At 40.0% G+C, this 12,525-nt stretch overlaps 1 protein-coding gene across 5 annotated transcripts in view; it reads right to left on the reverse strand.

Annotated features, from left to right (window-relative positions):
• Positions 1-12,525, reverse strand: part of ryr2a (ryanodine receptor 2a (cardiac)) — a 246,285-nt gene that overhangs the window by 106,818 nt on the left and 126,942 nt on the right. For all 5 annotated transcript variants that reach the window (XM_042507822.2, XM_088070115.1, XM_088070117.1 and 2 more), the window contains exons 29-36: positions 7,366-7,574; positions 6,905-7,081; positions 5,642-5,787; positions 5,403-5,517; positions 4,388-4,548; positions 3,269-3,428; positions 2,386-2,472; positions 899-1,030 (exon numbers count right to left, since the gene is read on the reverse strand). In XM_042507822.2, coding sequence (XP_042363756.2) covers positions 899-1,030; positions 2,386-2,472; positions 3,269-3,428; positions 4,388-4,548; positions 5,403-5,517; positions 5,642-5,787; positions 6,905-7,081; positions 7,366-7,574 — 1,187 coding nt within the window. The remainder of the gene's footprint in view (positions 1-898; positions 1,031-2,385; positions 2,473-3,268; positions 3,429-4,387; positions 4,549-5,402; positions 5,518-5,641; positions 5,788-6,904; positions 7,082-7,365; positions 7,575-12,525) is intronic.

A 12,525-nucleotide genomic window follows, 5' to 3' on the forward strand; every position in this document is an offset into this window, starting at 1 on the left:
ATGTAGATATCTATGGACTGGAAATCCATGTTTTTAAAAGCCAGAAATGGAAACAAAGTGGCCACAATGTTGATGCCGTAAGCACTGTTATACAAAAGAACATGCTGAGATCAATACATCAATCGAATGGTGAGGTCATTTCATTTTATAGCATGTTTAACAGCCCTCCCACAGTTTCGCTCCTCTTGACTGTCATGTTTATATTTTGTTGCTTTTGTGAAAGCCACAATGATTGAGGACTGATTTCCCATTAGACATGTTTACATGAAGCCTACTAATCCAAATTAGAATAGGTTTAAAAGCCCAAACAGATTAAAAATGATCCATGCAAACACATCAGTAAACTCAAACAGGCCCAAACCGATTCAAGTTTCAATCAGTTGAAGAGAGAAACCGATCACAAGAAAATTTATTTTAAATTTATATCATATAAGAGATGAAGCTGATTAATTTCTGGCTGTGTTCTTTCCGCCTATGATTTATTCTTGTGTAAGGGGACATGAAAATGCATGTTTCCCTACTTCCAGAAAATGGCAACTTCCAAGCACAAGTGGACAACAGTGGACCATTTGTTTTTAATCCAAACTGTGAAAGACTGGTTATAGTGCCAAATTTATACCAGATTTATAACAGAACTGAATATCTTTGTTGTTGTGGACAAGTGAGCACCATGATTGTGGCCAACAGATACAGTAGTGAACAATTATCTCGTCATACTGTCCAAACCAACAGTCAGGCTAAACATTCCTGTTCTGTGCATTGCACAATTAGTGATTTGCCTATTCTTCCAAAACACTGTCTACATTTTTCTTTGGTTGTGATGTGGTCAGTAACATCACAACCAAATACAACTGGGAAATGCACCTCCCAAAAAAACAGGGGTGAGTTGTTACTATACCTTGAGGAAGTGATTGGGAACACGACTCCATAAAACAGGAGTGAGAAACTGGACATGCAGCCGTGGAGGACACTGAGGCACTGGGTTCTTCTTCTCACTCTTAAACAGACCAGCTGACAGAGGCATCACATTCTGAAAGAGAACCAGCATTATTGGCAATGTTGCTCCAATACATAGACAAAGCCAGACAGACCAGAGAAGGGCTCATATGGAGGTGGAAAGATTCAAACTCATAGTGCAATTTTATGCTCAGTAGATCTGTCTGTCTAAAACTTTATTTAATTTCAAACTGACATGACAAAAGTAGGGTGTGGTCATGATGAGTAAAGGATTATGTTGCTGTTATAGTGGCAATCTCAGAGATTTTAGTCCTGCTTTATTTTGTGAGTTTACTGGTGGTAAGAGCAATGTTACAGGTCACAGAGTTCTGGGACAGCAAAATAAACTTGATAAGAACACCAGGCAATAATTGGGATCTATCATTCTACAAGAAACACTGATCTGATTTTATGCTCCACATGGCATGATTCTACAGACAGCAGGGCACAGTGAAAGGCAGAGTATCCCACACATTCATTTATTTGTGGCGAGTGCCACCATTGAAACATCTGCCGTAACACCACCCTAACACCATCTATATCTATCTATCTATCTATCTATCTATATATATCATGTGGTTACTCACTGCACTGCAGAGTGTACTGTCACAGGCAGAGCAGCAGAACACCCAGGTGCAGTGAAACATAACTATTCATTGTGATGGGTCTAAATGATTACATTCACTCACTCCGCAGACTGCTTCTCCTCTCCATCGATTTGAACTGTTCTGGTCATCTGATCAGTTATCCATACTGCAACTCAAACTACTGCACTCTATTCACAGACCCACGAAAACGTCCAAATTTAGAGAGGTGTGCTGCCTGTCAACTGTAACTCTTCATCTATCAGCTCACTGTACCTGCTGCTGAGTGTTCCATTACTCCCTGCAATATTTCAAATTGATCCACTGTGGAAAACTGCTGAAAATGACCCTGACAGTAGTGGATATGCTCATCGCTGCGACAACCACACTGCATTTGCTGTGACTACTTCAGAATAAAAGTCAACTCATGTTTTACCAGTTAAATGCTTTTAATGTGAAGCTGCAGCAGTAGGAAATATTTGCTTTGCAATAGCAGTAACTTCATACAGCACTTTTTCTGCAGACGTTGCTGCCCACACCTAGTTCATAAAATTGTATATATATATAAATGATGCAGTTTTTCCTTTCCTTTCTACCAATGGGCCAGAATCTTTCCACCTGTGTACCACTAGAAGGTTTTTATTATAATGTAGAAATGTAAGTAACCTCTGTGCGTGTGTGTGTTTCTGTGTGTGTGCGTGCGTGCGTTCGTGAGTGTGTGTGTGTGTGTGTGTGTGTGTGTGTGTGTGTGTGTGTGTGTGTGTGTGTGTGTGTGCGCGCGCGCGCACACGAATGTACTTCCAACCTTAACACGCCCAAGTTCAAACTGGAAGACATTAGGGCTGGTAGCCTTTGCAAAGACTGCTGGGAACAGCTTAGTGCTGGGCTCCACCTGTGAAGAGAAGAGATTGCTTAGCTAGTTGTTGAAGTCCAAATGAAATCACAATAAGTCTCTTGTTTTTTTTCCTACCAAAATCAAGTTCAAATAACTTTTATATCTATTGGAAAAATGACTGATTTTTGAGCTTGTTTCTTTCTGGTTGTTGTAAGGGGGAAAAGTATTTTGAGCGGGTGAGCCACTGTACATACTTCATTGAAGGCTGACAGAGGCACAGACAGACATGTCAACAAACTTTATCTGGTCGCTGTCACTTACAGGCCAAGAACAGACAGGCTTTTGTTGTAGCTGTGGTGTTGAAGAAAAAAGATCCAAACGATCATTCACTTTTGAAGATGCTTAATGTGCTACAGCTGATTTGTTAATTTGTGATATAGCCTGCAAACTGATGTTGACTTTAGACTTTTCTTCTGGTTTATGTGTGTTGGTGACATTCAGCAAGACAAGGTGCAGGGCAAGATATGCATTCATACACAGAACCAGCTGCAGTCTGATGGGTTAATCCAAATATATTGCAGGGGGTTAACTATCAAAACAAAAAAAACCCAGTGAGTTTGCACTTTTGTTTTCTGAGTGTTTCCTCAAATGACAATTTAGTCTTATCATTTGCTGAACAAACACACCATTTAGTTTCAGTTGTAATAAGATATACAGGTTGAAAGGAGAAGGTTGTGTTGATGTAGCTAGTGCCAGACTGTACATCTGTAAATTAAAAGAAGTGCGAACAAACAAGCAGGAGGTGAAAAAAGGACCATTCTAATATTGACACTTTGACCTATCAAACGTTCACCTGATAGTACGTGCTGAGTTCTTTGCCGTTGGCTGTGAATGTGAGCAATCCATTTGTTGTGTCGACCAGACAGCCGATCTCCAGGCCATTGTTGTTCCTTCCCTGACCAGGACTGCTGCTCTCTCCAGCCCACACCATGTAACAGTTACTGCGCTTTATACTGGAAAACACACACACCACATATAACAGCTACTGTGTTTCACACTAGAAAACACACATACCATGTAACAGCTACTGTACTTCATACTGGAAAACACACACCAAGTAACAGCTACTGCGCTTAATACTGGAAAACACACACCAAGTAACAGCTACTGCGCTTAATACTGGAAAACACACACCAAGTAACAGCTACTGCGCTTAATACTGGAAAACACACACCAAGTAACAGCTACTGTGCTTCATACTGGAAAACACACACCAAGTAACAGCTACTGTGCTTTATACTGGATAACACACACCAAGTAACAGCTACTGTACTTCATACTGAAAAACACACACCAAGTAACAGCTACTGTGCTTCATACTGGATAACACATACCAAGTAACAGCTACTGTGCTTCATACTGGATAACACACACCAAGTAACAGCTACTGTGCTTCATACTGGATAACACACACCAAGTAACAGCTACTGTGCTTCATACTGGATAACACACACCAAGTAACAGCTACTGTGCTTCTTACTGGAGAGAACACACACACACAGCACATGTAACAGCTACTGCACTTTATACAAGAAAACACACACACACATCATGTAGCAGTTACTGAAAATCCCAGTCAACATGATAATAATAATAATACATAATAATGCATTGTTTGCTTAATTTGGTATGTTGGCAGATATAAACACGTGAATCCTATGAAAAACAGATTCTAATGGATTATTAAAGGTCCTCCTAATGAATGTCTTCATAAACTGCTTAGTTATCTGCAGTCATAAGTTCTTAATATCTGGTAAATAGAGTGCTAGTCATTGAAATCATATGATGTAGTCTTAAGCTGGACTGTAAACCATCAGCCTCAATGACACATCCCATCCATCCCTGCTCAAGATTAAATCATACAAATACAAGAATTCACCCTAAGATAACAATTGGCTGCAACTTGACTAACCTCTCATGAACTTTGCCCTTCTCATCTCCCAGAGTAACAGTGACAGTTCGGACGTTGTGTAGTTCGAAGCCTGGGTCGTACTGATGGAAGTCGGAGGTCACCCAGCCCACCCAAACACTGCTGGGCTCCTGACCAGGGAAGATCCGCACTGAGTAGTAGTGCTGCACAGGAAGAGAGGTGCAATCAAGTTTCTCCACAACAGACACATCATAAAACACTAAATTAAAGCACCTAATTAAGAACACTTAAGTTAACACCTCTTCCGTAATATGCTAAAAAACAGAGATCTGTGTGACAGTTGAAAAATTTAAAAACAAATTCAGATTTCATATTATTTGGCATATGTAATGACTATTATAAGTTATTAATTTCAAAACCATCTTGTGCTTCTTTAGCCTTGGGATGTGCATTTCTCTCTTGTTGTGGGGAGCTACTTCCCAGCTAGCAGGGAACATTCCCACAAACTGCCTAATGTTACCTACAAGTTGCAATAACATTTTAAAGAAAACATTTTAATCTAATGTTCAAAGAATCAATTAATGATTTGAAATAATGTTAATGTTAAATGCTGACTAAAACGTAACATGATAACTGCAACATTGTGGGGATGTTGAGAAATAGCAGATTATAGAATGTTCTTTTTATAAAACATTCCCACAATGTTGCATGAGAACAAAGCAAAAACATTTTTCAAAGCAATATTCAGAACATGTTGCTGAGGACTGAGATTACAGACCCGTTTTTCATGAAAAAGTTATGTAATGTGATATATTAACAATTAAAAAAAACATTTTAAATATTTTTTTATGTTCACTGAGCATTTTACCCCAACTTTAAGAACATTCTGGGCACTAAAAGAAAACTTGCTGCTGAAAGCTTTACCAAAACATTGCATTGGTTGTACTGCACCAATCTCAGGTCATTTTTAGAGCCAAAAATTGCTAGCTGGGTTGTCATTGCTAACATTTATATTGCACATGTTTATGAATTTTACTTTGTACATGTATGGTCTTACAGTGGAGGCTTGCGTGAGGAATTCATATTCATCTCTGTCATCAGCAATGACCTCCTCTGACACACGAGTTGATGATGGACAGCTGTTGTCTGGCTTGTTTCTCTTCAGCATGAACCTGGTAAATCAGATGGTTGGTGTAGCTTTATAAAGTTTAACAATAGTGCTCAAATACAATGACAGATGGGTCCAAATTACTGGAGAGTCGGATATCTTTACTACAGAGAAAACAGCGAGTTTACCGTTGCTTGAGTTTGGAGGGCTTCTCCTGGTTATAATCTTTGTGGTTGTTGAATTCGTCTCTCTCAGGTCCACTAGGACCATTGTGACCGTGAGAAGACTTCATCAGGACCTCAAAGTCTGACACAGTTTCAAAGTCATCCAGCTCCTGCACAAACAGACAGTGAACACAACACATGCTCATTTATACACACACACAACCCTACAGTTTACTCCTTCAGATAAAGGCCAGCAGTAAATGGTAATGTGGTAAGTGTTATTTTAATATTCTATGGTTGACTGTACAGTATGCAATTGAAAAAAAATCTAAAGAATGTGCACAAGCTTAATAAACACTTAATCACCATGATGTTGCACTAACATTAACAATGTTAATGACTTCAGGTTGGACAACATCTCAATTGTGACTTCTGTTGTCATTTGGCTGTAACATTTGAAATATATATAGTTAAACACTTCAGTCTAACCTGATGTTTCTGCTTTTTTAATGTACCACATCGCTTTGCTAACGTCTATAGGCATGGAAGCAAACGTTAGCAATTCTCTGCTGTTGATGAGGGCCGCAGCAAAGCACATTTTAATTTTTTTTTAATTCAACATCAATTTAAATATAAGCCTGGAGTTCAAATAGACTGGGGTAAGTAAAAAAATGAAGGACTTTAAAGTAAAACTTTACAGTAAAAAATTGATTTTCAAGCTATTCCGTGACTTAAATTTCTGAGTGTCAAATTCATGCACCTCAAGCACATCGTCTTAACCCTGTAAGATATATAATATTTTTTCCGTTTTATGTAACACACTAACTGATGGAGGAAGCAGTAGAACAGCAACTCTTGTGTTCTGCGGAGTAAAATGACCATTTCTCTCAGGTGGCTTTTCGATGATGGCTTGAATTCTCAGTCAGAAATGGCTGTCTGACTGCAAGATAAAGCAGTAAATATCTCTACAATATAGTGTACAGTTAAACTTTAGAAGCGGGCTGCTTTTTGGTAAACAAAAAGTAACCAAGAAAGGCAGCATTTGCTTCACACTTTTTCAATTTGTGTTCATGACATGAGGTTTTCTACGAAGAAGGTTTTGTAAACAAACATTGTGATTTGGTCTATAAAATAAAGTCCATTAGGGCAATGGAGGAAACTGCTGCACAACAGATGGATTGCATTTAAGTGTGTTTTAGACAGAAAAGTATGTGTCCGTCAATGTTGATATGTCCACGAATCTGACATATGTGTACATATGTGTAAATGTGTTTGTGGTGCTGTTACCCTCTTTGGTGAGAAGAGGCAATCGCTTGGTGAGGATCTGGAGAAGGATTCTGCACACTCTATGGGCATGCTCAGTCTGTAGAAGGTAATGTCAGTGTAACTGTTCTGTGAGCCAAATGACCTCTGTGTGACCTTTAGGCAAGGACACGACTCCACTGTCCCATCTATCCTCGTCACCTGGAAAAGGAGGGAAGGAAAAAAAAAACACTTGTTTGTCTGTACTGTACATATGTCATATATGTTTTTAAACTTGGCTTATTTTTTCAGTAGTTTTTGAACAGTTCTGGAGGAAAAAAGAACAAAAATACAAAAACATAAGTCTTGACATGTGTCTGAAGGAGTTACATTTCAGTACAGATCTCAGGCCAGTGCCATTGAAAATTCTTCCAAAAACAAGCAGCAGATTCTACCAGTAGCCTGCTACGTGGCTGTGAGTGTGTTGTGCAGGTGACTTCCCTCACCTCGATGTGCTGGTGGTTGGGGGGCACAGGGACAAACTGAGGCAGCCTCTTGCTGAGCCACATGGTGACGTCCCGGTTCATATTGACAGCAAACGGTTCGTAACCCTCCTGCAGGCCGCAGATGGTGAAGTACTTCAGAGTGCTGACATCTTTACCGAAGTTCATTCTCCCCACCTGACACACACCCAGACTGCACACTGGGATAAAACCTAGAGGAAGACAGAAGAAGTCTAATCCAAAGATGAAGCTTTTTGTGCATTGCTACCTGTAACAATGTCTATAGAGGAAGCTCTCAATTAATAATTGTGCAACTCAATATTCACCTGATTTTGTAAATAAATTTTATTTATACAATTTTCAATAAAACAAACTTACAACACGTAAATACAACAAAGAGAGGAGCAACATACAAACAAACAGACAAAAAATAAAAATAAAATAAAAAATTTAATAAAAAAAAAAATAGACAAACTGCCAGCACTAAGGACAAACCAAGGAAAATAAAATCTACATGTGCACATGTCAAATCGTTGACGCAATAACCCAGAGCACCAATTTATAAAATTGGGAGTCAGAAAGGAAGTCCAAGAGACCGGTACAAAAGGGGGTAAAAGCAGGCCCTGTGTAAGCTAGGGTAGCAAAGTTCCATGGTGAGGATACAAACAAAAAAAACAGTAGAGTACAACTGAGCAGGACAGTCAGTTCCTAGATTGTGATCTCTCCCTCCTGATATGTTCTATGAAAAGACCCCAAATCTTATTAAACTTGGTGTGAGAGTCTGATAGAGTGTACTGAATCTGCTCGAGATGAAGACAAGAAACCATGTCATTAAGCCACTTTTTGAAGCAGGGGGGAGATACTGACTTCCACTCTCCCAGAATAACTCATTTTGCAACGACCAGGCCAAAAGGGCTTGTTGTAAAGGGGAGGGGAGAGCCAAAGAGTCGTTGGAACAGCCCAATAACACCAACAGACTGTCAGGAACCAATTGCCTGTTATATATGATGCTGTACAGGTGAAAGATGTTAGCCCAAAAACTTTTGAGCTTAGGACAGGACCAGAAAGATGCCCAAGAGTCCCATCAGCTGACTTACATTTGTCACAGATGGCAGAAACAGAGGGGGAAATTCTGCTCAGTGACTAAACTGAATGAGTTGAAGTCTGGTGCTAATAGAGGATGTTTTTATCCTATTTAGCCCTTTTTCTCATAACTCATCAGAGATTACCTCACCAGTATCCTTCATCCATGCCTCTTTAATATGGAGAGAGGGGGTTGCCAAAGAAAATAGGACAGAAAACTGAGAGATCAAATGTTTGGAGGTGCAGTCTTTGGTCATTATATCATAAAAGAGATGCTGTTCTGGCATAGAATCAAAGCGAGAAAAAAATTGCCTAACAAAGTTCCTCATTTGCAAATAACGAAAAAATTGCCAAGATGGGAGATCAACTTTTGCCTGAAGCTGAGTAAAAGACGCAAAACGGTTACCAATATAGAGGTCTTTGATAGTTGATAAACCCCTATCTGACCAGCACTTAAAAACGGCATCCATCAAACCTGGCTTAAAACAGGGGTTCTGGCATATAGTGGCGTGAATGGACAATTCTGGGACACTCAGTACACCCTTGATTTGCCTCACAATTTTTATCGAGTTACATAAAATCAAGTCATTGCTTAATGATTTGAAATGTATATCAGGTTTAGAAAATACAATGGCTGACATGGAAGCTCCAGTTAGTGACACGGCATTACAAGACAGAGTTCAGCCTCCTCTCTGGCCCCAGCCGAAGTATGAGTCCAGAAGACCCATGCTCTAGCATTATAGTCCCAGTAATAGTGTCGAAAGCCAGGGAGACCTAAGCCACCCTCCTCTTAGGGCTTCTGTGGGTGAGCCTTTGAGATTTGGGGGGGCTTGTAAGCCCAAACAAAGGGCATGATAATAGAATCTAACATCTTGAAGAAGGAGGATGTGACGAAAATGGGCACGTTCTGAAAGAGACATGTGAATTTAGGGAGCACTACCATTTTAAAATTGTTTACACAGCCTATTAAAGAGAGGGGGAGAAGTTTCCATTTATCTATCATGCTCTTAAGCCTACCAACCAATTCCAAATAGTTGAGTTTAAATAGAAGTTTTGGGTTCTTGGGGATGTTGATCCCCAAATAGGCAAAATGGTCAGAAGAAATTCTGAAGGGTAAATCATCAAGAAAATTTGTTTCAAGATCATTAGACAAGGGCATAAAGACAGATTTCCCGCAGTTTATGGTAAAACCAGAAAGTCGCCCAAAGCCGTCCATCAGATCGAGAAGAGGGGAGAGAGATGTCCTCACATCCGAAAGAGTCAGAGCCACATCATCCGCATACAGTCCGATGGTACTGTCAGATGTGCCATATCTTATTCCAATGATTTGGGGACTGGCTCTAATGGCCACAGCCAACGGCTCAAGAGCTAAAGCAAAGAGTATAGTTGAGAGGCAGTAATCCTGCCTGGTACCGTGGCATATCAAGAACGGAGGAGACCTATCATGATTAGTCAAACCTGATGATAGAAGACAAGCATAAAGCATCTTAAATAGAGTCATACATTTCACAACAAAGCCGAGCTTTTGAAGAGCAGCAAACATGTACCTCCATTCTACTTGGTCAAAGGCCTGCTGGGCATCTAATGAGATAACAGCAGAGTGGGGCAGCCTAGTTGAATACATTAAATTAAGTAAGCGCCTGGTATTGGAGAAGGAGAATCTTTCAGGGATGAAACCTGATTGGTTGGGATGGATTAATGTACCAATACATTTGTTTAACTGATTTTTCAGGACTTTTGCGATTATTTTCCGGTCGGAGTTAAGCAAACTCAAAGGTCGACAGGATGTAACATTTGTATTATCTCTGTCTTTTTCCAGGAGGAGACAAATATAATCATCATACAGGGTGCAAGGAAAAATACCATCCTTCACATAGCAAATAACCATTCGTAGCAAAAAAGGGGCAATAACATCTATATGAGTATGAAATGGTATGAAATGATGTGATCCCTTATGATAACAAGACTCCCACAGGGTTGACTCAAAGAAGGCGCCATTAATATAATCATGAGCAGGAAATCTGTGATTTTGGCTAAAATGTGGTCACTAAACCCATCATCTGTATACAGAGATTGGTTGAATTTCCAGTTATAAACAGGAGCATGAAGATTAAAGTCAATTTCCATCGAGAGGGGGGCATGGTCGGAGATTAAAATACTATGATACGTTGAAGTTAATACTTTGTAAATTAGTCTTGAATCAACCAACAGATAATCAATTCTAGTCAAAAGTACCATGTACAGGGGAGAAAAAAGAATATTGCCTCTCCAGGGGGTGTTGGTGTCTCCCTATGTCAACCACATCTAAAGATTTAACAAGATTATTAAGAACAGGGACAGATTTCAAAGATAGGACTGCTTTAGAGGAGAATCTATCCATAAGAGGATCATAAAAGCAATTAAAATCCCTGCCCATAATTATATTACATTTTTTTGTATTCAGTAACAAGATTAAATAATTGAAAATTTGGAGATGTCATAATTAGGGGCATATACAGTATATTTAAGAGAGCCACCGGAAATGAATTGACTGTGCCAGTAACAAGAACGAATCTCCCACCTGGATCAGTAGTCTGAGATTTAAATACAAAGAGAATCGTTCTGCGGACAAAAATGGCAACCCCCCTCGCCTTAGAGGAGAAGGCAAGACTGGTACACCTGTAACACCCACATAGATCTCAAGCGTCTCTGCTCTGTAGGTTGAATATGGGTCTCCTGTAAAAAAATAATGCCAGATGACAGGGATTTTAAATGTGAAAATACGTTGACCCTTTTATGAGCTTTGCCCATACCCCTACAATTCCAAGAAGTAAAAGTGATGTGTCTCATTTCTGACTTAAGTGAATGGTTATAGTGGGGTTAAGCAGAGGAACTGAATGAAAAAAAATGACGTGTGATACATAGAGCTGGCAGTACACTGAGTGACAACAACAACAACAAGAGTACAGAGTACAAAAATACAGAGTAAAAAAAAACAAAAAGCAAGAGCAAAAAACCCTTAAAAAACCCAAACCCACTGAAAGAACTAAGCGGTACATTCCACTAGTCAACAGGGAGGCTGCCGGGAAACAGAGCCAGCCAAGCTGAACACCAAAAAAACCCCAAAACAACTTACACCAAAGCACCATGAGCATCTCCAACAAATGGCCTTATGGTAAGACTGCACTCACAGAAAGATAAAGGTAATGGAAGAACAATTCAGATTCATACAATTCAAATTGCGGGTTTGGCGTGCGATTCGAAATATAAGGGGCAACAAAACGCAACGAACCTCCACTGTCCCCTCACATTTTGCTAACTTGGGACTTTATTGCTTTATTGTTTGCAATCTATTCAAGCTTATTAATGAGTATATTATTTGTTTATTGGCATTATCACAATTCAATTCAAAGCTTCAATTATAATTACTCTGCCTGTTTTACATTTAATGTCCACTTGATGGCACAGTAGAGCAAATGAAGCATCGTGAATGTTCGGCCCATGAGTGAAGCAATTGGATGGAAAGCTTCAATGCTTCATGACACTTCATTTCGCCATCACTAACCAGTGTACAGTTGGGTGAAAAAGTGCTGGATCTGAATGTTAATCACGTGGCTGCAGGGAGAGATAATGCTTACTCCCATTTAGGATTTTTCTGCCGAGCCGAGAGAGCTGGCGAATCGTTCAGCATCAGCCAGTGAGTCGAATATCTTATATAACATGGAGCTTAGCTGGAAAATGCAGGAAACACTTAGCACCTGCTTCGGTTAGCCACCTCTTCACATTGCTGAAAGCCTACCGCTGAGATGAAACCTCTGCAGTGTAGTCAGGGAATATCGACACCCTCTCGCCGTGGTAAAGCAGCAGTGCCTGCAGACGACTGAGTCGGAGAATGTTGACCACATCTCGATCGTTGTGGACTTTGGTGACGATAACCCGTGGTCGCTCGTTAGGTTGCATCTTGGGCCTTAGGCCATGGTGGGCTCGGTCTATTTAATGGGCCTACTGAAGTTATCTTGGCCAAGTAGCTCCAGGATCAGCTTTGATACAAAATCGGTAGGGTAACCTTTTTCTTCTCCCTCCTTAATGCCCACAATTCTG

The sequence above is a fragment of the Plectropomus leopardus genome, chromosome 19, assembly GCF_026936395.1.
Source record: "Plectropomus leopardus strain MGB_pleo_1.0 chromosome 19, ASM2693639v1, whole genome shotgun sequence".
Taxonomy (NCBI): Eukaryota; Metazoa; Chordata; class Actinopteri; order Perciformes; family Serranidae; genus Plectropomus; species Plectropomus leopardus.